Source organism: Onychostoma macrolepis, chromosome 05 (assembly GCF_012432095.1).
Source record: "Onychostoma macrolepis isolate SWU-2019 chromosome 05, ASM1243209v1, whole genome shotgun sequence".
Taxonomy (NCBI): domain Eukaryota; kingdom Metazoa; phylum Chordata; class Actinopteri; order Cypriniformes; family Cyprinidae; genus Onychostoma; species Onychostoma macrolepis.
The window spans coordinates 40,081,387-40,106,375 of NC_081159.1; the positions used below are offsets into that span (position 1 = coordinate 40,081,387).

General features: G+C 35.4%; 3 protein-coding genes and 2 long non-coding RNA genes across 10 annotated transcripts; 2 read left to right on the plus strand and 3 right to left on the minus strand.

The window, feature by feature from the left end:
- Window positions 1–990: 990 nt before the first annotated feature.
- On the minus strand, window positions 991–13,379 carry rchy1 (ring finger and CHY zinc finger domain containing 1). 4 transcript variants are annotated; one of them, XM_058776590.1, is made up of 8 exons: window positions 13,254–13,379; window positions 5,261–5,380; window positions 4,771–4,886; window positions 4,539–4,617; window positions 4,348–4,451; window positions 3,761–3,790; window positions 2,070–2,190; window positions 991–1,637 (listed from the first exon to the last, which is right to left on the minus strand). In XM_058776590.1, the coding sequence occupies exons 1-8, from the start codon at window positions 13,317–13,319 to the stop codon at window positions 1,452–1,454; spliced, it is 822 nt and encodes a 273-aa protein (XP_058632573.1). In that variant the 5' UTR covers window positions 13,320–13,379; the 3' UTR covers window positions 991–1,451. The 4 variants fall into 4 exon arrangements, with proteins under 4 accessions (XP_058632573.1, XP_058632574.1, XP_058632576.1 ...); XM_058776591.1 differs by lacking the exon at window positions 13,254–13,379 and adding an exon at window positions 5,864–5,968; XM_058776593.1 differs by lacking the exons at window positions 4,539–4,617; window positions 4,771–4,886.
- On the plus strand, window positions 8,306–12,703 carry kcnv2b (potassium channel, subfamily V, member 2b). The gene is made up of 2 exons (XM_058776589.1): window positions 8,306–10,218; window positions 12,036–12,703. The coding sequence occupies exons 1-2, from the start codon at window positions 8,920–8,922 to the stop codon at window positions 12,306–12,308; spliced, it is 1,572 nt and encodes a 523-aa protein (XP_058632572.1). The 5' UTR covers window positions 8,306–8,919; the 3' UTR covers window positions 12,309–12,703.
- LOC131541087 (uncharacterized) lies at window positions 10,080–13,241 on the minus strand. The gene is made up of 3 exons (XR_009271397.1): window positions 13,095–13,241; window positions 12,017–12,204; window positions 10,080–10,216 (listed from the first exon to the last, which is right to left on the minus strand). It is a non-coding gene; the product is annotated as an uncharacterized LOC131541087 (long non-coding RNA).
- On the plus strand, window positions 13,353–14,985 carry LOC131541086 (uncharacterized). Its single transcript, XR_009271396.1, has 4 exons — window positions 13,353–13,437; window positions 13,663–13,717; window positions 14,428–14,526; window positions 14,616–14,985. It is a non-coding gene; the product is annotated as an uncharacterized LOC131541086 (long non-coding RNA).
- Window positions 14,986–15,032: 47 nt separating this feature from the next.
- On the minus strand, window positions 15,033–24,844 carry idua (alpha-L-iduronidase). 3 transcript variants are annotated; one of them, XM_058776586.1, is made up of 14 exons: window positions 24,478–24,844; window positions 23,870–24,010; window positions 22,958–23,040; window positions 22,713–22,820; window positions 22,466–22,561; window positions 20,748–20,950; window positions 19,732–19,911; window positions 18,683–18,899; window positions 17,660–17,869; window positions 17,209–17,330; window positions 16,832–16,957; window positions 15,828–15,904; window positions 15,645–15,745; window positions 15,033–15,565 (listed from the first exon to the last, which is right to left on the minus strand). In XM_058776586.1, exons 1-14 carry the CDS (start codon window positions 24,636–24,638, stop codon window positions 15,465–15,467), a joined length of 1,926 nt encoding a protein of 641 aa, XP_058632569.1. In that variant the 5' UTR covers window positions 24,639–24,844; the 3' UTR covers window positions 15,033–15,464. The 3 variants fall into 3 exon arrangements, with proteins under 3 accessions (XP_058632569.1, XP_058632570.1, XP_058632571.1); XM_058776587.1 differs by having other exon boundaries at window positions 24,474–24,612; XM_058776588.1 differs by lacking the exons at window positions 22,958–23,040; window positions 24,478–24,844.
- Between the last annotated feature and the right edge of the window lie 145 nt (window positions 24,845–24,989).

Here is a 24,989-nt window from a genome sequence, read left to right on the forward strand (position 1 = left end):
CGTGGCGCTCAATGTGCGAGGCACAAGCACAGCGGTCATTTTAAGAAAAACAGTAGTTCAGTGGAATGCAATACGCGGCATTGTAAAAATGCTTACTGTGAACAAGTCTTTAGACACTCAACATTTACACAGAACACATTTTGCGTTGAATGCAAGGTCTCCTGATGTGTTTTTTAAAAGTTGAATTTAATGTAATTTTAGTACTGCAAATTTAGTATGCCGTGTCAAGCGCAAAAAAGATGCTAAATACGAGCGCAACTGTCTAGCACACTTTTAAAAGTATGGGAAGCCAAACACACTGAAAGTGGGACGAAATAATAAATGGAAGTGGAAGACAACGGAAGCCGTGCACATTCAAGTTACAAGTGGCCACTTGCGCTCTTATGTTAAAAATAAGACCAGAGAGCAACTGTCACTCATAAAACTGTTACTACCAAAGGAAAATCCCGAGGTATCCCATGACTCAAGATCTCCATTGAAATTTAATATGGATATATAATTCATATAATTTGTGTGAAAAAGACCATCATACTCCTAAGTCAATGGTTCAAATGAAGTTTGTCATCTCTAACACAGAGATGAGAAAAGCAGTGTCTCATGTGACCTAAAGCTGCATGAACTTGTATTTCACAGCCCTTTCAGCGATGGTGACCTCACCATTAACTTCGGTCTGCAAAACACAAGACTAAACATGTGGAGGTCACAAATAACCCATAACTGCAGATGTTCTTATAGGTGTATCATATCAGGGTGGTGCAATCTAATGGTTAATGATTGGTGTGGTGACTGAATTGTGTCTGGTTTGAACCCCGCAGGAGGTAATTAAGTTTTGCCACCACTGTATTTCAAAGCAAGGTGCGACAGAAGGTCTTAGAAATATCATCAATACATCATACTCAATGAGTCTATTAAAACATGAAAAAAGAATATTTTCCGAAGGACGAGATTCTTTTCTAGAAGAAAAGCTCAGAGAAACAGAGAAAATAAGAATGTGATGCAATCTGATCATTTTATTTCTGTACCACAATGTTTCCTTGTTGTCCAGCATTAATCAATAAATAGCATTAAATAATTTTAAAATTAACAAAGGTTTGTAAATGATATCCACTGTCCCTGAATGAATATCAGAGCCCATGTTGATACATTATATTAAGGATAATTTTCCTTAATATAAACCAAAAATGTTTTTGACAGATATTGAGGATTTGGTCAACAAAAGCAGATAGGTTTATCCTCTTTGCACAGGATTACCTTTAACATTCTTTATGACAAAATGCAAGTGGAATAGTAGAATTAAAGAAGCCTTAAATATGTTCTTATCGTTTTTAATCAAGCAAGAAAAATAAGAGCAGTTCTACAGACTTGAGAGAGGAGCAGTAAAGGAGGAGCGCTTGTATTCTATATATCAGTTTATAAAAGCTTAACTGAGAGATGATTTCTGAGCCTAAACGTCACTCGTGGTGCTCTGTGTTGGGCTCTTCTTCGAGTGTCTGCTCTGCAGGCTGTCGTGCGTCTACAGGAGGGGCCGCGATCAGCCCGCCGTCCTGCGCAGTGTTATAAGAGCCACAGGAGCTGCATTTCATGCCCAACACGTGGAAGGAGACAGTGGAGCGAGCCTGGCAGTCATTGCATATGATCTGTGAACATAAAAACACATACGGAAAAAAATAAATAAATTTAAATTAAAATAGTACAGCCAAATACAATTAAAATTACAAGTGCGCACTTTGGCAGAATTCAATTCAAATAGTCATTATTTCGGTAAAATTAAGCATCAGAATGGACAAATTTGTTATTAAGGGAGAAATATGAAAGCAAGAGATTCACCTTATAAATGGCAGAAAAAACAACCTAAACTACTGCAGCCACATGCTGTAAGCTAAAATAATCACTCTGAGCTTCACAGCATAATGACCAAAGTAGACATCTGAGCTGAACCTTCAGCATTTTACAACTGCAGGATATGATTCTTACACACTCATAAACGAACATTCACTTGCTCCTCATTTGTATGCTCATTTAGATAAAATGTCTGCTAAAGGAATACATGTAAATGACGGCTCTCTTACCCTGACTCTAGTGTCCTGGTACTCTGTGGGCATGGGAGTCTGGGCAATTTCCTTATCTCTCTCTTCCCAGAACTCCTTCATGTTGAAGGCCGAATGCATACACAGAGGACAGCGGTAAGCACTGCGGGACAGACATATAAACTCGTCTCTCAACTTTACAATAGGGCTGCAACTAACGATTATTTTAATAATCGATTAATCTGTCGATTATTTTTTCGATTAATCGATGAATCGGATTTTAAAAAAAGGAAAAAAGAAAAGCATTCATTTCCAACCCTTTATTCAAAAACAGAACTAAAATCTTTAGAAAGTGCACCAACATGTTGCTCCTTGAACATCCCTGAGCTGTTATAATAATAATAAAATAAAATAAAATAAAATGGACTAACACAAAAACATACACATGTATGCTTTACATCTGCCAAATATATAGACTTTTTGGGGTGCAAAAATTAAATAATTTAACAACACTGCGTCGTTAGCGTTGGTATTGTATCAGACACTTGCACTTAACATTATATGAAAATCAAGCTCAAATGGAGTTAATAATGTTTTTGACCAGAGAATGACGGAGATGGAGTGTTTTGTCTGTCATTAGAACGGCTGTAACTGTTATGCAGTGCATAAGTGCATTAAGTGCATTATGCTTTCATCAACTTTTACAGGTTATATAACTTTGATTGTAGCTATATGGGCGCTTAGTTTTTCTTGTTGTTTAATACACTTGGCCAAAATCTCAAATTAAGCGCTTATGCACATAATGCACAGGATATTTAAAACGTATATAGACAGCAAATAACTAATTCTTCTCCACTCTTCAAACACACAAAAACATTATCCTTTACTGACATAGTGTTTGAGTAAAGAAAACGCTGTACTATTCAAACACCAATTATTTATTCACCCTTGCATTGCGAAAAGCAGAGATCTCATCTCCTCCAGGCTGTGCGCGCGCGTCAATCTGAACGGAGGCGGGTGAAGTTACGAGGTCTCGCTGAGAGCTCGATGATCCAATGGCGTTACGAAGTTTTACTGACAAGTTATTTTAATGCTTATCATTGGTTTACTATTTTTAAAACTCTCTGATTTAAAATAATAAAAACGAATTATAAGCGACTCAAGTTTGGATAATTTTTCACAGCACCTGACTGGGCTAGGGTATGGCAACTGCCATACGCAAACGCCGCCCCTGCTCCCACACCTCGGATGACTTGGGTCGCACGGATTTCTCTGCCTCCGCCATGTATCTTTCCTCTACCTCCGCTCGTTTTTTTTTTTTATTTATGAGGCGCCAAACTCTGCTACCATCCGTGCGCGAGAGAGACCGAGTGTGTTCACTCCGCTCCACGCTCAACTAAAGTTTTTTGTTTTTTTTAATAATCAAACGTCTCCGCGTCGCGCGACACAACGAATCGATTATGAAATTCGTTGCCAACGCTTTTAGTAATCGATTTTTATCGATTCGTTGTTGCAGCCCTACTTTACAACATTATCGTATAAGCATTAGTCAGGTTCATGGAGTGTCGTGAGGATCAAACCATGTAAACACAGGTCAGAGGGGCCGGTACTGTATATCAGATGAGGAAGTGTGACACTTCTTAAGTTAATGGAAATGTCAGTTTGAATCCATGCAGAATTAGCAACATGTCATTAGAAAACAATGCAGTAGACAAAAAAACACCACTCCTTACCCAGTTCTGAACATGTCCTCAAAGCATGTTCTGCAAGCAAAAAAGAAAGCGTTTCTCCATTTAATCACATTCATTTGATAACACATGGGTCAGGGCACCAGATGATTCACACGCTATGATCTTAAACATAGGATTTCAGCATTTTTAATATACATTTTTTTGCTAATATATCATTTTGTGACTTTGAAGAATCCATCATGACTTTTTAAATCACTGACAGGCATTTGTTCATGTTTTAAGCATAAACTCACTTCATTTTGTTTAAGTTTTCAAGACTATAAATCTTCATTTTGCATATCAAGTAAATTAATCTTGATTTAAGGATGTTTAGATGTTTGTATTTGGGAAAAAAGAGAGAGAAAAATATAACATACGCATGCAATGACTAGGAATTTAGGAATTTCAGCTTTGATTTAAGACCTTTTTAAGGCCTTAATTTGTGAAAGGGGAATTAAGACTTTTAAGTCTCACAAAAACCCAAACTTGTCATATAATGATAGTCAAATAAATTTAGACAAGTGCATCCAAACGGTTAACCAGTAGTGGATACAACTAGTGTGTTATTTCTAGCACAATCGAACACTCACTTGTGTAGCAGATGACCGCAGGGGAGCACATGAGCCCCTATTCTGGACGTGTGGATGTCCTCCATACATACAGGGCAGTTCTGCCTGGAGACATTCTCAACACACTGAAACAGCAAGCACTGATTAATATTTCACTGCTGACAACAAAATGAGCAAGTAACTTTCAAGTATCAGGAGAACACTTTTCATACCTTGTGATTATCTTTAAGATCAGTGGCTAAACATAGATTGCACTTTGTACAATGGAAGTATTTCTCTCTTGGGCCAATTCTAAAGGTAACAGAGGAGGTCAATGAGAATCTTACTAAAAAAAATTACAAATGCATTGCTTTGCTTCGGTTCAATAATGAAGACCCTTCTAATTTGTACGTTGTTTTGCATGAAAGCGTGTGCTAAATGAATAAACGTTAATGTAATGCCAACCTGCATATCCCGCAGGGCTGGCAGTGGTACTGCTTTTTGTCTTTATCAAAGAGATGGCAAATGTCACAGTAATACTCCCCAAACTTCACTTCACATTCTTTACACATCTGTTGAGCCTGAAGAACACAGAATGCACAAGAGCTTTAAATGTTACCAGAGCTGAAAAGTACAGAATTTTTTTTTATTCTACATTAAGAAAATACCTATATTTGCATTTTAATGCACTTTAATGACCCATGATTTTATTTTTACAACAAATACAATCATGATGTATAAATAATTATTATATATGTATAAGATTATTATTATTACATTATTGTAAGGGCTTATGAAAATTTGGGTAATTTGTTCTTGGAAATACATATCACAATGCATTTGTTTTTGTTATTACTTATTATCACCCAAAAATACTACTGTAATATTACAGGTTATGTGGGATTCATTCAAAGTCTACATATTTAGAACTTAAATAGCTTATATATGACTTTACCTCTTGAATAGTATTGCATGCTGCACATTTGACCTCTCGGACCTTAAATCGGTCCATTTGATGGTTCTCTTCACCATCATGACAGAGTCTGCAAACATAAAACTTCCCACAGCAGGGCGCCTAAAGAGAGAGACAGACCACAAACACATTATCACTGCAGATCAATGCACAACTGCACATGCAATAGTCCAGTTAGTAGCTCCACTGTATTGCACACTGCAAGTGCTTCCATGTTGAAGCAAGAACATCACTGACATCAATATGCCAAGGAACAAAACCATAACAAAACCCTAAACTGTCTATTTCTTTGCCCCTAACGAGCAGAGCAACGAGTCTAAACTAACATATTGAATTTGTTACCTTTAAAGTCCACAATAATTAGATTTTAGTTCCTAAAATAATCCTATATTAAACATAAAAAGCTGTCAATAGGCCTTCAGTGATGTACATTCCCTACAGTTAGCTAGTATGCTAATTAGAATTGCTTCAATTACACGTTCCCGTGCGACCAAGCAAGCATTTACCAAAATAATCACGCTAACTATTTGACAGCGGCAAGCATTTGCGAAACACAAAGTCTATATGTATTTAAATGTCGCTCACTTTTAACAAACAGCTGCGAACGTAATGCTCACATCCAACTTGTGTAGCAGCCATGCTTCACTTAAACGCTAGAAAACTTTATTTAAAAGTCTTTCATTCACATTAGTGTTCGGGGGTTCTCGAGCTATTTCATTGAATTACAAAAAGAAAGAAAATATATTAGGCTATAAGTAAAATAAAATATATAAATATATATATTTTATAAAATTTCTATATATATTTTATAAAATATTTATATTGAAATATATATTTTATAAAATAGTTCATGTAAACTGAAATGTACAGGATAATGTGTAGTCCTATAGAAACGAAAATATGAAGAAAGTTGTCATAAGGCTTCTAGTTTAAAACCTAAATTATTATTACTATTTTGTATAATTGTGTTTTTCATTTATTTTGTAAATTCCTCCCAATTTAAATTCCATTACATCATATTTTTGTAACAGCAGTTATAAACAAAAGCATAACTAGCCCATTACACTAAACCATTCTGTCCTAGATCCACCTTTTATAGTAGGATTAGATTTGTATAGATTATATATATTTGATCCTTTTATATAAAATAAGGTGCATTGCAAATAACATTTGGTGACTAAATCTGTTATTTAACTGCCAAACCGGCCGATTTTGGGGGTCTTGAACTGATCACAATGACAGACGGTGCAGCATCTGCCCCGCTAAGATTAAAAACTTGCCCATTGTCTTTCCCTAAATTATTTCTTAATCTGATCTACTGTGAGTTTAAACCTTTAAGGCGAGACACTGCAGGTGAATAGAGTACATTTTTTTACTAATAGTTATCGCCTTACTTACCTAGTTGATTACATTGATAATTGCAAAAAATTTTTGTATTACAAGTTTTCTAAAATATTAGGTTTAAATATGCAAATGAGGCATTATTTAATGAAATATGCACTAATTTGCATACATTTCTAGTACAAAAATCTAAACACTGGATGAAGTCAGTTTCAAAATTCTTGTTTAATTTTTTTGACATATTACAGTCAAAAGTTTTTACAGAGGGAATTTTGGGTATCTCATTTTGTCACTCCATAATTCAGAAAATACTTAGAACAGACAGAAAACACTATATTTTGACAATTTTGGGGGGATTAAAATGTTGTATATAATCAAGTAAATTATATATGAACAAATCCCTCTGTAAAAACCTTCAGGATATAGACAGGAATAAAAATGTTTGGTGTGTGTAAGTGCTACTGAAGTGGAGATTTATGTGTAGGAGAAAAAACTCATTTTGAGAAAACGGCCTTTAAAAATATGTATTGTAATTGAAATCTATTGACACAAATAGATAATGTGCTATAAAAGAAACACTTAACAGTGTCTTTTGGATGTTTTCGTTCTACTAGTCTGAAAAAACACTTTATGAAAAACCAAAAAGCCCAAAATCTCAAAATTGACAGATGCATGAAAAAACAGTGTTTTTGCCTGCAGTGTCTCCCCTTAAGAGTCTGTAAACCACTGAGCATGTACAGTATAAGTATATTCATGTTACATCTGAAAGCATGATTTGTTAAGTACTGCTTATGAACTTGATGTTGTAAAACATGCTCAGTTTGATTTTTTTTTCTCAGATGAGATCTGGACGTGTTTGATGGCACTAGCGTTTGGATTATTTAGTGTATCGATTCTGTCTTGCATCCTGTGCTGCTTTTATGTGGGAAAAAACTGTTTTGTGATATAAAGAGATATAATACACATAAAACATATAATAAAATTATATAAAAATAGAGCAGAAGAATTCCTAAAGAAGTGATAATCTAACAGTGGCCTACAGATGTAGATGATGGCAAATATCTTAATAAACAATATTTATTCTTTCGTTCTTTTTAAAAAAATTTCAATAGATAAGTGTTGCATAAACACCATAGCACTGTAAGAAGCACATGCCAAATATACCACCTACAAATTTAACAGGAATAATTACCTCTGTAATAGCAACACACTCTATTCATTACAATTTTGGTGAATTACTGGCTAATTTGTATAAATTTAGGGGTGGGGTTAAGGGTGGACTTTCATGCTTAATTTTTTCTAAAAATGCTACGTTTCCATACGAATCACATTACAAATTCATACCAAAACATAAAATAGGTACGTTTTTCATAAGATCGGGTTTTAACTTAAAGGTCTCAATGACCCGGTTACCTTAAGTGACCTTGTCCGGCATTGTCTGTCTTGCTCTTTCCATTGTTTGCAAAGCTTGATTCATGTCCATTTGAATTAGTTTTGATTTTGAAGGCAGATAAACACACTGCATACATTATTCAAAGAAATATATATGATATATTTATATATATATATGATTTGATAAGTGGTGCTAAATTATTAATAATGCCTGTTATTGATTTCTGAAGGATCATGTGGCACTAAAGACTGGAGTAATCACGCTAACAATTCAGCTTTGCATCACAGGAATATGTTATTTATTTAAATGTATTTAAATAGAAAACAGTTATTTGAATTTATTGTAATAATATTTCAGAATATTACTGTTTAACTGTATTTTTGATCAAACATAAAATCTCTTAATTTTCCAAACTACGTTTATGTAGAAAATACCTAGTTTCTTAGTTTCATTCATGAATTCCTTCACGTCCGCTAATTCCTACGTCTGTTTGGCTGCTTGTTTAAATGTTACTATCATTATCCTCTAGTAAATACGGTGCCCCATCTCTAACTACTGTAGCTAAAGAGCCTCTAGTTTAGAATGACTTTATGAATAAGCATTTGGGTGTTGAAGGGGGTCTTAAACTCATCCGCAACTTGGTAAGAGCATTCATTCATTGACACATGGCAAGCGTGCCATTTCAAAAACTCAAAGCAGATGTCACTATCAAGCAAAAGCTTAAAGGATAATGGCATTTAAGTTGAACTCTTAGCTCCTTCTAGAGAGCATTAGAGCTCTGGCGCTGCCTCCTGCTTGCCTCTTTATACTTAAATAGGGTAGATTCAACCTCAGTAAAGCACTGAGATTTACAGGCACACGGTACACTAGCTATCCTCCTCGAGGAGGATAGCTGAGGACTGAAAGGATGTTCAACTTTCAGAGAAACAGGAGACAGAGCCTCTTTCCCAACTGCAAACTAGCAACCTCAGAGTCAACAGACGACGCGATTCCGTTTGCTAAGCAGTGTTTGCTGAAACATTGGAGCTCTCTAAGCGAACTACAGACGGGTATCTATGACATTTTTGGTGAAGATGAGGAGGTTGAGAAGCATTCGGAACCAACAATGTGGTTTACAAGCGCCTCACCCAGCAGGAATTGCATGCTCAACCTCAACGTTGGTGGAAAGTCCTACCGCATCACCTACAAAATGGCAGCAAGATACCCACAGAGCAGAATCGGCCGTTTAGCCACCTATACAGACCTCAACATGAAGCTGAACCTCTGTGATGACTATGTGGTGAAGGACAATGAGTATTTCTTCGACCGAGATCCAGACGTCTTCAACAGCATCTTCAACTTTTACAGAACCGGCGTGCTGTGGATCAAGGACGAGCTTTGTCCGAGGAACTTCTTGGAGGAGATCAATTATTGGGGCGTTCGGATCAAATACTCGCAACGGTGCTGTCGGATCCTTCTCGAGGAGAAACACGACGAGCTGTGCGAACAGCTCAAGATCCAGAAGGAACTGGAGGCGGAGGTGGACGTCGTAGAAAACGAGGAGGCGTTCAAAGACATGTTCTTCGGCGAGACGAGACGCTCGCTTTGGAACTTCATGGAGAAACCGTTCTCCTCAGTACTGGCGAAACTAATGGCGGCCGCCTCGAGTATGTTTGTGCTGGTGTCGCTGGTTACAATGACTTTGACTACGGTAGAAGAAATGGAGAACATGGCATCTAATGAGTTTAGTGGAAAGACATTTGGAGAGTTCATAGAGACAGTGTGCATAACTTTCTTCACCGCTGAGTACCTGCTGCGTCTGGTTTCAACGCCAGATATCGGTTGCTTCGTTAAGAGCATGCTGAACACGGTTGACCTCATGGCCATCCTACCGCAGTTTCTCCAGTTCATGCTCGAAGGCTTTGAGACCTTCAATTCTGGGACACAAACCACTGACATGGAGACTGTTGGTCAGGTGAGCAAGGTGGGACAAGTGTTACGAATCATGCGACTCATGCGTATTTTTCGTGTTCTGAAACTGGCGCGTCACTCGACGGGGCTCAGAGCGTTTGGCTTCACGTTGAGGCAGTGCTACCATCAGGTGGGATGTCTCTTCCTCTTTATTGCCATGGGGATCTTCACATTCTCCGCCATGGTTTATACCGTTGAACACGACGTCCCTCAAACCAAGTTCACCAGTATTCCACATTCTTGGTGGTGGGCATCTGTAAGTAAACATTATTTCTATTAATCATGATATAGCTGATGTTGAATATAGTTGAATTACTCACCCTCATGTCTTTCAAAACCAGTATTACTTTCTTTTTTCTGTAGAACACACAAAATGAGATATTTATAGAATGCAACAGTCAGGTTCTGAAAGTAAAATTCCATTAATTTGCTCTATCCACCTTATTCTTCAACACAGAAATCAGCCTATGGGCGAGACTTCCGGTTCTTTAGGGAAATAATGAGAAGAATTACAACGTGGAGTAAACTGTAAAACTGTCTGCACTATAAACCAGTGTGTTCATAATTAAGGTAATACATTAAAATAATACGGTAAGAAACACCAATTTGCAATATCAAGCAGCAAAACGAGCTGTTTTGTACAGCTAAAAATAGGTGGACGTGGATAACACCGGAAGCCAGACCCATAAAATTTACAAATGGCCACGGCTGCTCTTACGGGAAAAATAAGATAGATACGGAAATTGATTTTGAATGATTTTGAACATTTAAGACAGACTCACTGTGAGCTACAAGGTTGTTAATGGATGGTATATGCTTTTTCTGAAGCCATTGTTTTTTAATAATCAGATTTAGCAGAATTCCCGGTAAAAACTACATTACCCATAATTCTGCAGAGAAATCTCTAGCAATCAAAAGAACTGCCCGCTTGCATGAAGGACTGCAATTGATGCAATTAAGTCACTATCCCTACACTCTAAAATTATTTAAATATTTGTATGCATAATATGCATATTTTGCTATAAATATAAAATACATTGTTTAAATATATACTCAGTAAATCGCATGATTTTTCCCAATCGATTGTTTGATTATATCATTTGCAATGCTTCCTGGGATTATAGTTCTTTCCCTCATTAAAGCAGTTAAGTACACAGTTTTGTAATTTTGTGTGTGGGTCCAATTTTCAAATACTTCTTTGCTTCAAATCAAAGTTTGCAATGTTCTGATACATGTCTATAAATCCCTATGGGAGGAATTAATGAAAAAATACTTTCAAGACCACTAAAAAGAGTAAATGGGAACTGTTGCACTCTATAGCACAATGTCCAAGCTGCTCTTTTCCATAACAATGAAAGTGAATGGTGACATATTTGTGAACCTGGACCACAAAACCAGTCTTAAGTGTCAATTTTTTGAAATTGAGATTTATACATCATCTGAAAGCTGAATAAATAAACTTTCTGCTGATGTATGGTTTGTTAGGATCAGACAATATTTGGCTGAAATACAACTATTTGAAAATCTGGAATCTGAGGGTGCAAAAAAAATCTAAATATTGAGAAAATCGCCTTTAAAGTTGTCCAAATGAAGTTCTTAGCAATGCATATTACTAATCAAAAATTAAGTTTTTATATATTTACAGTAGGAAATTTACAAAATATCTTCATGGAACATGATCTTTACTTAATATCCTAATGATTTTTGGCATAAAAGAAAAATCTATAATTTTGACCCATACAGTGTATTTTTGGCTATTGCTACAAATATACCCCAGCGACTTAAGACTGGTTTTGTGGTCCAGGGTCACATTTGACAAACAAGAGTTTCAGTGAATTTTCAAGTTTCTCACACAAAGCTAATATATCTATTATACTTGGAAAAAGTATTTTTTTTAAAACTACTTTTATGTGCTTTACCACTCATAGTCTCCATACACTTTCATCTGCTAAACCTCTCTTTTGGTTTTCTATGCAAGAAAGAAACTCATAGGGGTTTGGGAAAGACACAAGTTAGGGTAAATGATGACAGAATTATAATTTTCATCAGTTTACCATTAATTTCTCGTTCCAGGTTAGCATCTCTACTGTAGGCTATGGTGACATGTATCCGGAGACTCTTTTGGGGCGGATATTTGCCTTTGGCTGCATTTCCTTTGGGATCATTCTGAATGGCCTTCCAATCTCCATCCTCTTCAATAAGTTCTCCGATTACTATGCCAAACTGAAGTCTCATGAATACACTTCCAACATGAAGAACAGAGGGAAGGTTAACTTCATCCTGAGAGCCAAGAAGAAACTCAAAGAGTGTGGCTACATCGAAACTAACGACACTAATGTTTCATAGAATCAGTGAAATCGATTGTTGGCATTGTTACGATGTACTGAATCTTCTAAAAAGCCTCTTATCTAAAAGTGCCAAATGAAAAATTAAATTACAAGTAATAAGTAACACTGACTTAAATTATTGGTAACACTTTATTTTAAGGTGTCCTTGTTACACATGCACTTAATATTATAATAACAATTAATTATGCATAATTACATGCAAGTAACTCTAAACCAACCCCTAATCCTAATCCTAACTATATAGTAAGTACATGTAGCTAATTAATATTACTACAACAGTACTTAAATGCATAATTAAGGACACAAAATAAAGTGTCACCAAATTATCAAGTGGTGCATACTTAGTCTGTTATTCCTCATCTCCTGTTCCTGCATTATTAAATGCTTAGTTTTGGCATGAACAAATCTTTGATAAAATTGTACCCTACAGCATTAAAGTAGCCTACATTTTAATGTTTGGACATCATGTTTTATTTTCTACTTTTCATCTGGTTACAGAATCACATTTAGCCACATAACACTGATGCTATCCTGTATTATCTTCACTGTTTTGATGTTCTACCTAACCTGGCCTTATGGACTTGACCTGACTGACAACCAAAATAGAAGATTAATCTAATTTACTGAGTTCCCATGACGTGTCCAATTAACTGAATTAACACTGTATTTAGCCTCCAGAGACCAGGCAATTCCTTATTTGTTCCCAGCAGTTCCAATGTTTTTGCTCTTTGAGGCCATACAAGCCTTTTGGTTCAGTTAACGTTAGGTCAAATGTTCACAATACCTCTTTTTCTGAAGGAGTAACAAAATATCGACAAAAAACTGCCTATAAACGATGAAGAAACCTTGGCTGGGAGAAACAATCTCTCTCTTGATGCATTTTAGGTGCACGTATATTTACAATAGTACATTATTTATATAGATAAGTAAATGCTAGACAAACCTCTTCCTCCGGCTCTGTGATTGCACTCCAGGCCTGCGGAGGGCGGCGCGGCGCCACTGCGCTCATAAGCGGCTCTTCTTCGAGTCGCGCTCTTGCGTTGCGTTTCTCTGACCTCTGCAGACGGAGTGCGGTCCTGAACTCCAGTAAAATGGTTCCTCCAGTGCAAGTGTCGCCGCTGATTAAGGTTTGTATTCACTAATCCATTATTCTGGATGTTCATGACTCGTTTTAAACGAAGAAAGGCGTCTTCAGGACTGTATTTCCCTTTCTCCTGTCGTGTTTCTCTCAGAAGTCAGAGCGGACTGTGATGTGTTGACATGGCCTGCATGCTGAAAGTCATGATATTTCCTTAATTTTCTGTTAATAAAACAGAATTATAGGTATTAATGGGATTTATTTCGTCTTTCAGACAGCCAGGTGGTCTGCATTGCTCGTTGGTATCATTTACGGAAAGCGCAGATATGGTAAGAACCTGCAAGTTGACTGGTTTTCAAATTACATTCTATGGATATGTTAATAAAATAATTGTATATGTGTGTATATATGTATGTATATATATATATACATACACATACACACAAGTATTTGCAGGTGGCTTGTGGAGGTCACATTGATTTATATTTACAGGTTCATTAACACACATTTCAACCTTTCAATTCTAGTTCAGTATGTTTCTGTAGGACAGAAGTACAGATATTGGTGTAATTCTTTTTTTTTTTAATTGCATGAAAGAAGACTGGTGGCAGGTATGTGAAAGATTGTTTTCACCACTGGATAAAGTAAAAATAAATAAAGGCAATTGTGAGAATCTCACAGTCCATCCTTTCTTGTAATTCTTAGTTTATATCTTAAAATTCTGACTTTTTTCAGAATTGCTATTATAAACTTGCAGTTGTGAGTAAAAAAAGTCAAATGTGAGATTAAAAAAGTTATTTTATTTTGTGGTGGAAAACAAAAGTGAGAAAAAGGCAGAATTGTGAAAGAAAAGTCAAAATTGTGAGATTAAAAAATTGCAATTACCTTTTTTTTATATTGTATTTATTTTTTGTATTCTGTAGTGGAAACAACTTTCCGTCCAAACGTGCCGCTGCATCTGTTGCCAAGAGTTTCAGAATGTTTACATGCTTAATAAAGACCTTGCATTTTAGTTAAAAGCTTTTTCTTTGTTCTCCAGATAATCTGAAACCAATTGCAGAGGAGGAGAGGAGAATAGAAGAGGAGGAGAAGAAGGTACGAGAGGAGAAGGAACGCATTGCTAAACAGCTAGCAGAAGGTAAGGTTTTCTCTTCATATTTAAATAGTGTGATTCTTCTGCAGATTGAGCAGTTGGTTGTACTGACTCCAAATATTTTTATCCAACAGCTAATGAGGACACAATCTTGAAGTGAGCTGCCCGAAATGATGCCTGTATCGTTTATATATTGTAAAGATATTGTTACCTGTCTGGATAAAGAATGCTTGTATTCTGCCACTTGGTTTTACAGTGCTGTTTCACACCTTTCACTGTTTTCTAATAGATCATGTTAGAATAATGCCTCATTTGTGAAATAATAACTGAATACATGTATAAATTTCCTCTGATCTGACACTGTTTATTCTTTCATTGAAGAACCTCTGATAATAATGTGATGCAGATGTAAAACAAGCAATGTAATGTTCAATATACCCCGAATCAGAGTTCCACTTTGGTAAGCGTCCACACCAATATTTATTAATAAACTGTTAATCCCTATTTCTTTGTCATTTTGATATTTAAAAATCATTTTAATGTCCAGGCAGTTTAAAGTCGCAGCATTTAATATTAAAATGTATTGGGGGTTTTTTTTGTTGTTGTTTTTTTTTAATCAATACAAGGAAATACTGTAAATAAAACTTCAGGTTGTTGTTCAGAAATTCATCATACAGTCCGTTCAATCTATTTTTACCTCGGATAAAATATGCCCGTGGACTTGTATGCATATTCAAATATGATCAGCAGAGGCTGCACAGACACAGACTTGCTGGTTAAAAAAATAATTGTGCTTTCAAGGTAAATTACTGCAGCATCAGATAAACACCCCTAAATGACATTCAAAAATAAAACAAACTGTTTGGACACTTGACGTTTTGGTCAAACTAGTCTCATCCTGTTCTGGTGAGTATTTTTGATCAAATTAAGATGCAAAGTGAACTATATTGTATGTGGACAGTCAAAAGTTGGTCTAAACAAGACTACCAGTTCTCCGAATATTTCTCAGTGACCGAGTATTCTCCATTTCTTCCCCAGTAATCCACGGCTCTGACTCTATAATAACCGCTCACCTCCAGACTCTCTGTGGAGACAAAAACACAAGCAGGTCAATATGGATCAGAGCTTGTAGTTAAATATTCTGAATCTAGCGAAAGTAATACCTGGAGAATAAGTGTAGTATGTGAAAATAGTGTCTCTGTGGTTAATCCTCTGGAAAGTCGTCTCGTCTTTGGAAAGTTCCACTTCATAAGTTTTTATACACCTAAAAATGACATGTTAGTTATGTTTGGAACTCTTGAATGAAGAAGTAGTTTGTTTAATAGCTGTATTTAAACAGGTCTTACTTTGTGCCGATGCAGTGATCTTTCCAGATGATCAGAACCTGTCCTTTGGTGATGGTGATGAAGCGCACCCCGTTTACCTGCGGAATGATAACTGATATTAAAACCAAACCACATGGTTTCTCAATCTTTGCAAAGAATAACTTGCACAAGTTTTGCAATCACACTTTCAAATTAATTTCATGTACAGACAGAAATAGATTTTTGGGGCGTAGAGAAACAGCAGATGCTATGAAATCACCCCACATCATGACTGATACTGAACTCAAGGGCTGTGTCCAAATCCTGAAACTTACTATGAGTATGAGGTTCATGCTGGGATGCTTTTAAACAGTAGTTCATATATTATGCTGGACACTTGTTTTGAAAATTCACACATCATTACTGTTTGTCTAAAATAAGCAATAGTTCACCAACAATAACAAAAAAAGCTAAAAATTTACTCTCCCCCGAGATGTAGATGGATCCTCTGCAGTGAATATATAATATTGTCCAATCTTAACAAACCATACATCAATTGAAAGGTAACATTTGTTTAGACTTTTTTGCTTGCAAACAGCGATTGATCTGTGCATATTTCTCCTGATTCAGACGAGGCAACTTTTTCACTGGAGAAAGGAATAGGATAGAGGACTCATATTTTAGCTGAAAGCAACAGTCTGAACTTGTGGATTATTGTGTTGTTTTTATCAGCTGTTTGGACTCTCATTCTGACGGCACCCATTCACTGCAGAGCATCCATTTGGTGAGCAAGTGACTTTCTCCAAAGAAACAAACTCATCTACACCTTGGATGGCCTGAGTAAATGTTCAGCGTATTTTCATTTTTGGGTGAACTATTCCTTGATGTATTTCAACATCAGCCTTTTAGAGGTTTCTAAGATCACGAGAAACATGAATTCAGTCATGTGTGTCCAAAATCTCTGATTGGTAATGTAACCTTTTGGTGCCACGTGCATCTAAAATGAGATGGCTGTAATGTTATTGTTACATCATATTACCACTAACCTGGTTGGGCACTTCCTTAGACTGAGCGCAAACATGTACAAGCAGCACTGAGGGGACAGGAAGCACTGCCTTCAGCGTCAGAGAGCCATTGGATGGGACCGGCAGAGGTCCATCAGTCTGTGGATCCTACGTCAAAAACAAAATCAACTCATGAGCTCATTAACATATTGACACCCATAAGAGAAACATACAGAAGTCTTAAAGGTATATTAGCAAAAAAAAAAAAACATCCTGTTTAAAACTAAAACAGTCATAAAAAACGGTTTTGGGCACAAGAAATCTTAAGAAACATTATAAAAAGTGAACTTCAAGGAAAAAATTTAATGTTCATTATTTATAAAAGTGTGTTCTGAAGTGTGTGTGTGTGTGTGTTGAACCTCTTGGCTCCGTAGCTGTGTGAACTGTTGTGCAGTGGGATAGTCAGGGCTGCCTATCTTCTCCCACAGTTTAAAAGGGTTTGTCACATTATTATCCATGTAGTGTGTCACATACATCAGACCTACAAACACAGACAGGATGGAACTGTAAATACAAGCATATTCTGTTCTATTCAATTCTGCATTCTTAAGCAAATATACCTAATATGTGACCCTGGACGACAAAACCAGTCTTAATTAAGTGTCAATTTTTCGAAATTGAGATTTATACATTTGGCCAAGATACAACTACTTGAAAATCTGGAATCTGAGGAATTTAAGACTGGTTTTGTGGTCCAGGGTCACATATATGAATATAAACATATTTTCATTCCTTTCCGTTCTTTAATTTCTTTTTTTAAAACAAGTGTTTTGTTTTTTTTGCACAAGGTGCTGGTTTGTAGTTCCTGACCCTTTCGTTGAGGTATTCCAGTGAGGCGCAGAGTGATGACGTCAGCGGTGGAGTAGGTCTGGTTGTCTCTGCTGTTATACAGCAGGACGGTGGTCTGCCAGCTATCGGCTGTGTACGGCACCTGAGGCACGTGAACGGTGGCCAGCGCACCCACTGATGAATTCACTTCAGAGGCGTCAGTCAACACCTCGGCCTGCACCTGAGTCTCACCTAAATGATATCACAAACAATACCTAACAATTATACACCAAGTGATCAAGTGGTAGGTTATATAAGATACACATATTTTAATAAATATAATATTTTACAATATACACATTTTTATGGAAATTCATCAATAATACAAATAACAAAATATAATGAAATAAATGTTATTTATTTTATTCAATATAAAACTGAATTGTAATAAATTTAAGATTTTGGTTAACATACATGTTAATGTAGTAACTTTAATTAAATAACAATTTAGAATTTTGGTTAACAAATTTAACAAAAACAATAAGTATTTTATGTAAATAAACTATTTACTTTATTTATTAAATACATAGATTATTTATTTATTTAATTTTATTTAATTTTATCAAAAATGGTATTGAATTGTATTTCATATAGGATTTCGGTCAATATATCACTTTTTTTTTTTTTTTTTGGAAAAGTCATTCAAAGTTTCAACCCATTTGACTTAATATTTCTGAATACATCAAACCCATCTGCAACTCAATTTTTTAAAGAGTTATAAGAAATAATCTCCCTGGATTATACTGTATGCAGTTGCCATTGAAAAGTGGGTAAATATAAAACATCGGGAAAAATAAGGGATTTTGTGTCTAGGATTAATGTTATACATATTGGGTAACAAATTTGTGACCATATTAATGTTCTTGTACTGTTGTATTGATCAATGTATGCATTTTTCTTGTATAACAAAAATGAAAAAAAAAAAAACATTAAATAAATTTTAATTACATTTAATAGTTGTTTCTACTCGTTTTAATTGGTACATTGTCCACTAACTTTCATTACCTAACAAAGCCAACAGGCCCATCACAGTCAGGACTGGTTTCCGTATTAACTGCACATGCGGCGGGTTTGTGTTGTTGATCTGGAATCGAGCAGTGAGAGTGCGCTGAGTAAACGGGTGCGGGTGGTAACTAAGGAAAGCATTGTCGTTGCTAAGCAGCGTGTAGTTGACAGTACTGTTCTGGTCAGCGATGAGCAGGTTCTGATGCTGTGAGATGACCTACAACACACCAGAGACATGAAAGGAGACTGAAATATTGTGCCAAATATATCTGCTTCACTACATTAACAAGCCTTAATGAATTATTAAGGAGTGCAATTAATTTAAGTATGAAAAAATATGAAAATAATTAAAGATCCCATTACAAGTCTAAATATGGATTTTATGGTTTTAATCCATGTCTGATAGCTTTGAGGTAGGGCTGCACAATTTTGGGGGGAAAATTTTGAATTAATTACAATTCTACATCAATGTCAATATAAATATAAAATAATAAATATTATTATTAATATTACTAAATAAGAAATACTACTATTGTAATATTTCACTGTAAAATAAAGAGTTTTCAGAAAAATATAATACGACAATAATATTTTAGTTTTACAGTAACTGTAAAATTACAATAGTAATATTTGTCTACATTTAAAAAAAAAAAAAAAAATTATTTAATTAAATTGCAGCTTTTGTGATTCGACAATTGCACTAAACAACATTGTGATTTTGGTTTTATTTTGTTTAATCATGCAGCCCTATTTTGAGGCCATAGTTACTGGATACATTAAAAAATGGCAATCCTTTTTATTTGTCTTGCTACAACTTTCTGTTTTAATAGGAAATACATCAGTTGAGGAAAGAAAAATATATTTGCCAACCCTTTTCATTTTGATATTAAGGAATGGGTTCAGGACAATATGACTGACTGCAATTCTGCTCCAGGACCAAAAAAAGATGTTGAATAAGGAATATGACCTCAAGTAAATCATATTTCGCTATGTCCTACCAATCACAAAAATCACAGCTGATGAGAACAAAGAAACACACAACTGTCTACCTTAACCACCATGGCTGCATAGGTGACATCTGCTCTCCAGGTGAGTGGTTTGTTCCAGCCAACCAGCGGATCTGCCTCGTCATTGTAGATCGGCACAGAACGAAATTGTGGAAAGCGCTGCTGGATCTCCCGCACAGTGGTCACTTCCTGCTGCAGGATGGGTAACGAGCTGCCACCTCCCTGAAAAACAAATACATACATACTACAATAATTTAAAAAAAAATCCCTTTATTTATGTGTGGAGCATATGAAAGCTTGTGTCTGCTACAGAATAAAAAAAAATGTAATGAGTTTATATCTCACAGTTCTTTTTATCACATTTTTTCCCCTTGCAATTTTTTGTTTATATCTCACTTTTTTCAAAACAGTGAGATATAAACAGAATTGCAAGATCAAAATTCAGAATTATGAGAAAAAAAGTCAGAAGTGCAAGAAAAATCTAAATTAAGAATTGCAAGATTAAAAATCAGAAGTATGAGAGTTAAACTCAGAATTCTGAGGAAAAAGTCAGAACTGCGAGATACAAATATAGAATTATGAGAAGTCAGAAAATTGAGATATAAACAGAATTACAAATTATAAACTCAATGAGATTGTGAAATACAAACTCATTTGCAATATATAAATGCAGAATTGTAGAATATAAACTCAGAATTCTGAGAAAAAGTTATAATTATGAAATACGAACAGAATTGTGAGATAAACTCAGAATTATGAGAAAAAAGTCAGAATTGCAAGATATAAACATAGAATTCCAAAAAGGTTAGAATTACGAAATACAGAATTGTGAGCTATAAACTCAATTGCTAAAATATGAACTTAGAACTGTGGAGATACAAATGCAGCATTCTGAGAAAAAGGTCAGAATTGTGTGACAAAGACAGAATTGCAAATATACATTTGCAATTTGGGGAAAAAGGCGCAATTATAATTTTTTCATTCCATCTAGGTCAGGACTCAATTATACATGATATATTTGCATTTTATTATCACTTATCAATATAACCCTTATGCACCTTCTTATGTAGGGCGATGTAGTCTAGCCGTACGCCCGTCTCTGCAGTGAAGTAGTTTGTGCCGTTGTAACAATGCTGTAACATTTCCCAGCAGTATGGTGAGTGGGGCGGAGAATGACAAGAGTCTCCCGGACCCCCGAACTTCAAGAGAGGACTCGCCGCACGAAGTCCTTCAGAGCAGGCATCATAATAGTTCAGAAACCCTGGAGGAGTGGAGACAGAAAAATTCATGTTCACAACATTGAGGCTGGTGGATTGCCCTCGGCAGAACTAATTCTTCCTTGTGGTAGCATTAAATTAAAACTTGTCAGACACTTTCTTGTTTTGTCCACACCACGAAAGGCGTGTTTCAGAACACCATGTGCAGAAATACAACACAAAACATGGCATCTGCCAGCAACACAAGCACAGTTATTCAGTTAGAAGCAGTTATCCAATCGATGTTATTGACTTTATAAATACGCAAATCAGAATTAAAAAATATCTAGCCACACTTCCAGTCAAAAGCATGAGGTCAGTATTTATTTGTTTTATTTATATATTTTTTTAAATAAATTAAACTTTTATTCAGCAATGACGCATTAAACTGATCAAAAGTAATAGTAAAGACATGTTTTAGACCGTAATAAAATGTAACAAAAGACTTTTTAAATAAACATCATAGTTTCCACAAAAAAATATTTAGTGGTACAACTGTTTTCAACATTAATATTGATAAGAAACGTTTCTTGAGCAGCAAATCAGCATATTAGAATGATTTCTGAAGGGTCATGTGACACTGAAAAAATTCTGAAAAGTCAGCATTGCCATCACAGGAATAAATTTTCAAATACATTCAAATAAAAAAACTGTTTTTAGTTGCAATAATATTTCACAATTTTACTGTTTTAACTTTTTTTTTTTTTTTTTTTATCAAATAAATCCAAACTTTATATTTAGCACTTCCACAAAATGTAATATGCACGTTTGCCCAACGTACAGACATAAACATGGACACTGGTTCAGTTTAGTGCAAATGAATTACATATGTCTATTTTACCATCTCCCCTCGACATGGTACAATAAAATTGTTGACTTCTATTTAACATATGGACATAAAAAAATATAGCTGCAATTACAGGGCCTGAGGTTATGGTACCCACATGTCAGGGTCCCATGGGGTCTCAAGACAAGTTTTCAAAATTTGGACAAATAGGACTATTATTAACTTGAGATGGCATCTTAAATATACAGCACTCATGGCAGGATGTTCAAATAACAAAAATGTAATGCAATACAAAACAAAACGCATGCTTGTCAGACCACTAATAAAAAAAATGCAGCTTAAAATATCCAAACTTAAATAAAAACATAAGAAAAAAAATGATATAGTTAACTAGTCAGTTTTATATTTTTATTTATGCATTTAGCAGATGCTTTTATCCAAAGCGACTTACAAAACAGGAACAGAAGCAATTTGTCAAGGAAGGTTTTAGAATTTTGAAACAGCAAGTTTATAAAAAAATTCAAATTGTCAGAAAATATTGGTGCAATTAATTCAGCATGATCCAAAGAATCTAGGAACATTTTGTTTCTAGTCCATTTGGATTCAAATTAAGCAGAAACTCACTGTTGGTGGCGCTGGATGGTTTGATACCACCAATAAAATAAATTCCAATTGATTATGAAAGATTGACAGGATTTTGGCTCAGACAACAACAAATGTTATTAGACTGTACCTTGGATTGAAACAGTGATGTTGTCAAAATCATGGTTGTTGGGCTCATTCCATGTCTCAAAGTTCCACTGAGAGACAAAGCCGAGTCCATATTTCCCTGCACACAAAACAACAGGAACAAACACAGTGAGAACTTCTGGAGCTTTGTGGTAAAGATCTGACCTAGTAAACAAAACATTCAACCCCCACAAGAGGTCATTTATGATCTATCACCATCTAAAACATTATGACTTCAGACTCATACTCACATATGTATCTTTTGGCGATCAAATAGACCAAATTCCTCCATTCGGTAACTTGACTTTTGTCCTCAAAGTTGCTGAAGCTGTTGGATGCGCTGCCCATCAGTTCGAAGCCTTTAAAAAGAAGCAATCCTCTTTAACATAATGCATAGTTGTGTTAAATTAACCCTAGTGGCAGAACCCTAATTCTACAGTACACAAGCATTTAAATGTGGATATTTAATTCGTCACTTAATATTTTAAAAAATTACCCGGCTGCAGTCCATTCTGCCAGAGAAGGTCAATCAGCCGGTCTAAGTGAGTGAAGTTGTAGTGATATTCTCCACTGTAAACTCTAAATGAAATTCAGAGACAAAATCTTAGTAGCCTACTACAGTGCACTAGATTCATTTAAGAGATGTATATGATATAAATAAAGCATTTAATTAAAGGTTATTTGTTAATGCACAAACAGTAAATCAAAAAAACGAGGCCTAATAAACAGTATGTCAAAAGCCGATCCCAAGAGAAAAAACTATTTTATAATTTTTTTTTTTTTTTTTACAGCATTTAGATTTTATGCATTTATGAATTTTTGCATTTTAAGCATAAACTATAGTTTACATGGTAATGAAAGTGTAAAAGTGATGCATGAACAATAAGCAGACAATATAAGAGATGTATATAATAATAACTGTAGATGAATAATAATGTCTAGGTATGATATTAAGAAGCATGAAGGTTACTAAGAAAACAATCTTATGATAACAGCACTGCTTACTTGCAGGGTCACACAGATATACTGTGTGTATATCAGCATAATAGAATGATTTATAAAGGCTGAAGTCTAGAGTAATGATGCTGAAAATTCAGCTTTGCATCACAGGAATAAATAACATTTTAAAACATATTCAAAAGGAAACCAGTTCATTTGTGATAATATTTCACAATGTTATTGTTTTTACTGTATGAAAAAAAATCAAACAAACAGAACACACACAACACATGCTCTTGGAAATAATATCGCACTGTCAAACCACAATCGAACAAAAAGCAGAGAGAGATGCATATGCAAATTAGTATAAATCCTATTAATATATGTAAAGTAAATTATATTTTAATAGTTCACATTCATTCAAGCAGAAGAAGAGGAAGTCTGATTCTGGCAATATGCTATAACTGACCGTGCCGACACCAGCTCCAGCATCCAGTGTATCCGCACCTGCTGGATTCCTCTGTGCGGCACAGAGCCGATCAAAGCCAGATTCATCTGCTGGTCTGGACTGAGATCATACAGGTGTGCATCACTGTGTGGCTGTGGAGGGCTGCAAAAACAGGACACAAAGGTCAATTGTGTGCTTAATGATTTTACCCACTAAAACAATTACACAGAGTTTTCCTGGAAATGCTTGTAGATGTCACTAACAAAATAGTGCAAAAAGTATTACGATATTACCAGACGATTTAATTTTTTTAATACTCATGTGTGTACACATTTTTATAGTAGTACTATTTTGAGTATTTTAACATGTACTATAGTATGATAGATGTAAAGTATATATACATGATGCACTATAGTGTACACCATTTATACAAGTACTGCACTGTGGTATTCTTTACTTGTAAAGTGTAATAATGGTTTCCCTTAAAACAGTGTGTCAGTACAATGATACAGTGATTATATCAGAAAGTAATACTATGGTAATGAAACCATGGTACGATAATATCATTTGATACTCGCTGTACCATGGTATAATGATATAAGGGGGTCGTTGACAGCCGTTTTACCAACCAGAATCCAGTGCTTCTCCAAAAGTGCTTCAAGTTTCGTAGTGGCTTGTCAACATCCACTTGAACCTCCACAGATGAAGCTATAACAGACTGCTGCTGTTTTATCATCAGGACTGAGAGAAATGCTGTCCATGTGAACGAACTGTGTTTACATCTATACATGCTGTTGACGCCACTTGTAAACACTCACGTTCACCGTGTTACATGACTTACAGTTTCACTTAACAGCTTCACAGATGAGTTATCTAATGTTTCGCGCTCCAGAAATCGTATTCGGTGACATTAAAACACATTTTCCCCAACTTCTGTGATCATAAAATGCACGTGCGTCCATCTGCGCTCTTCAGAAAAGTTGGTGCAGTGACGTCATCGACCGGCGACTGGTGTTTTTAACAGCTTTGGCTGAATGTCGCGGCCTACTGGTTTAAATCTGAAATAAAAATGAAAAGTACACTTTTTTACAGTTAGGCTACCCTCTGTTTTTACTCATCTTTAGTCAGTTTAAATTGACTT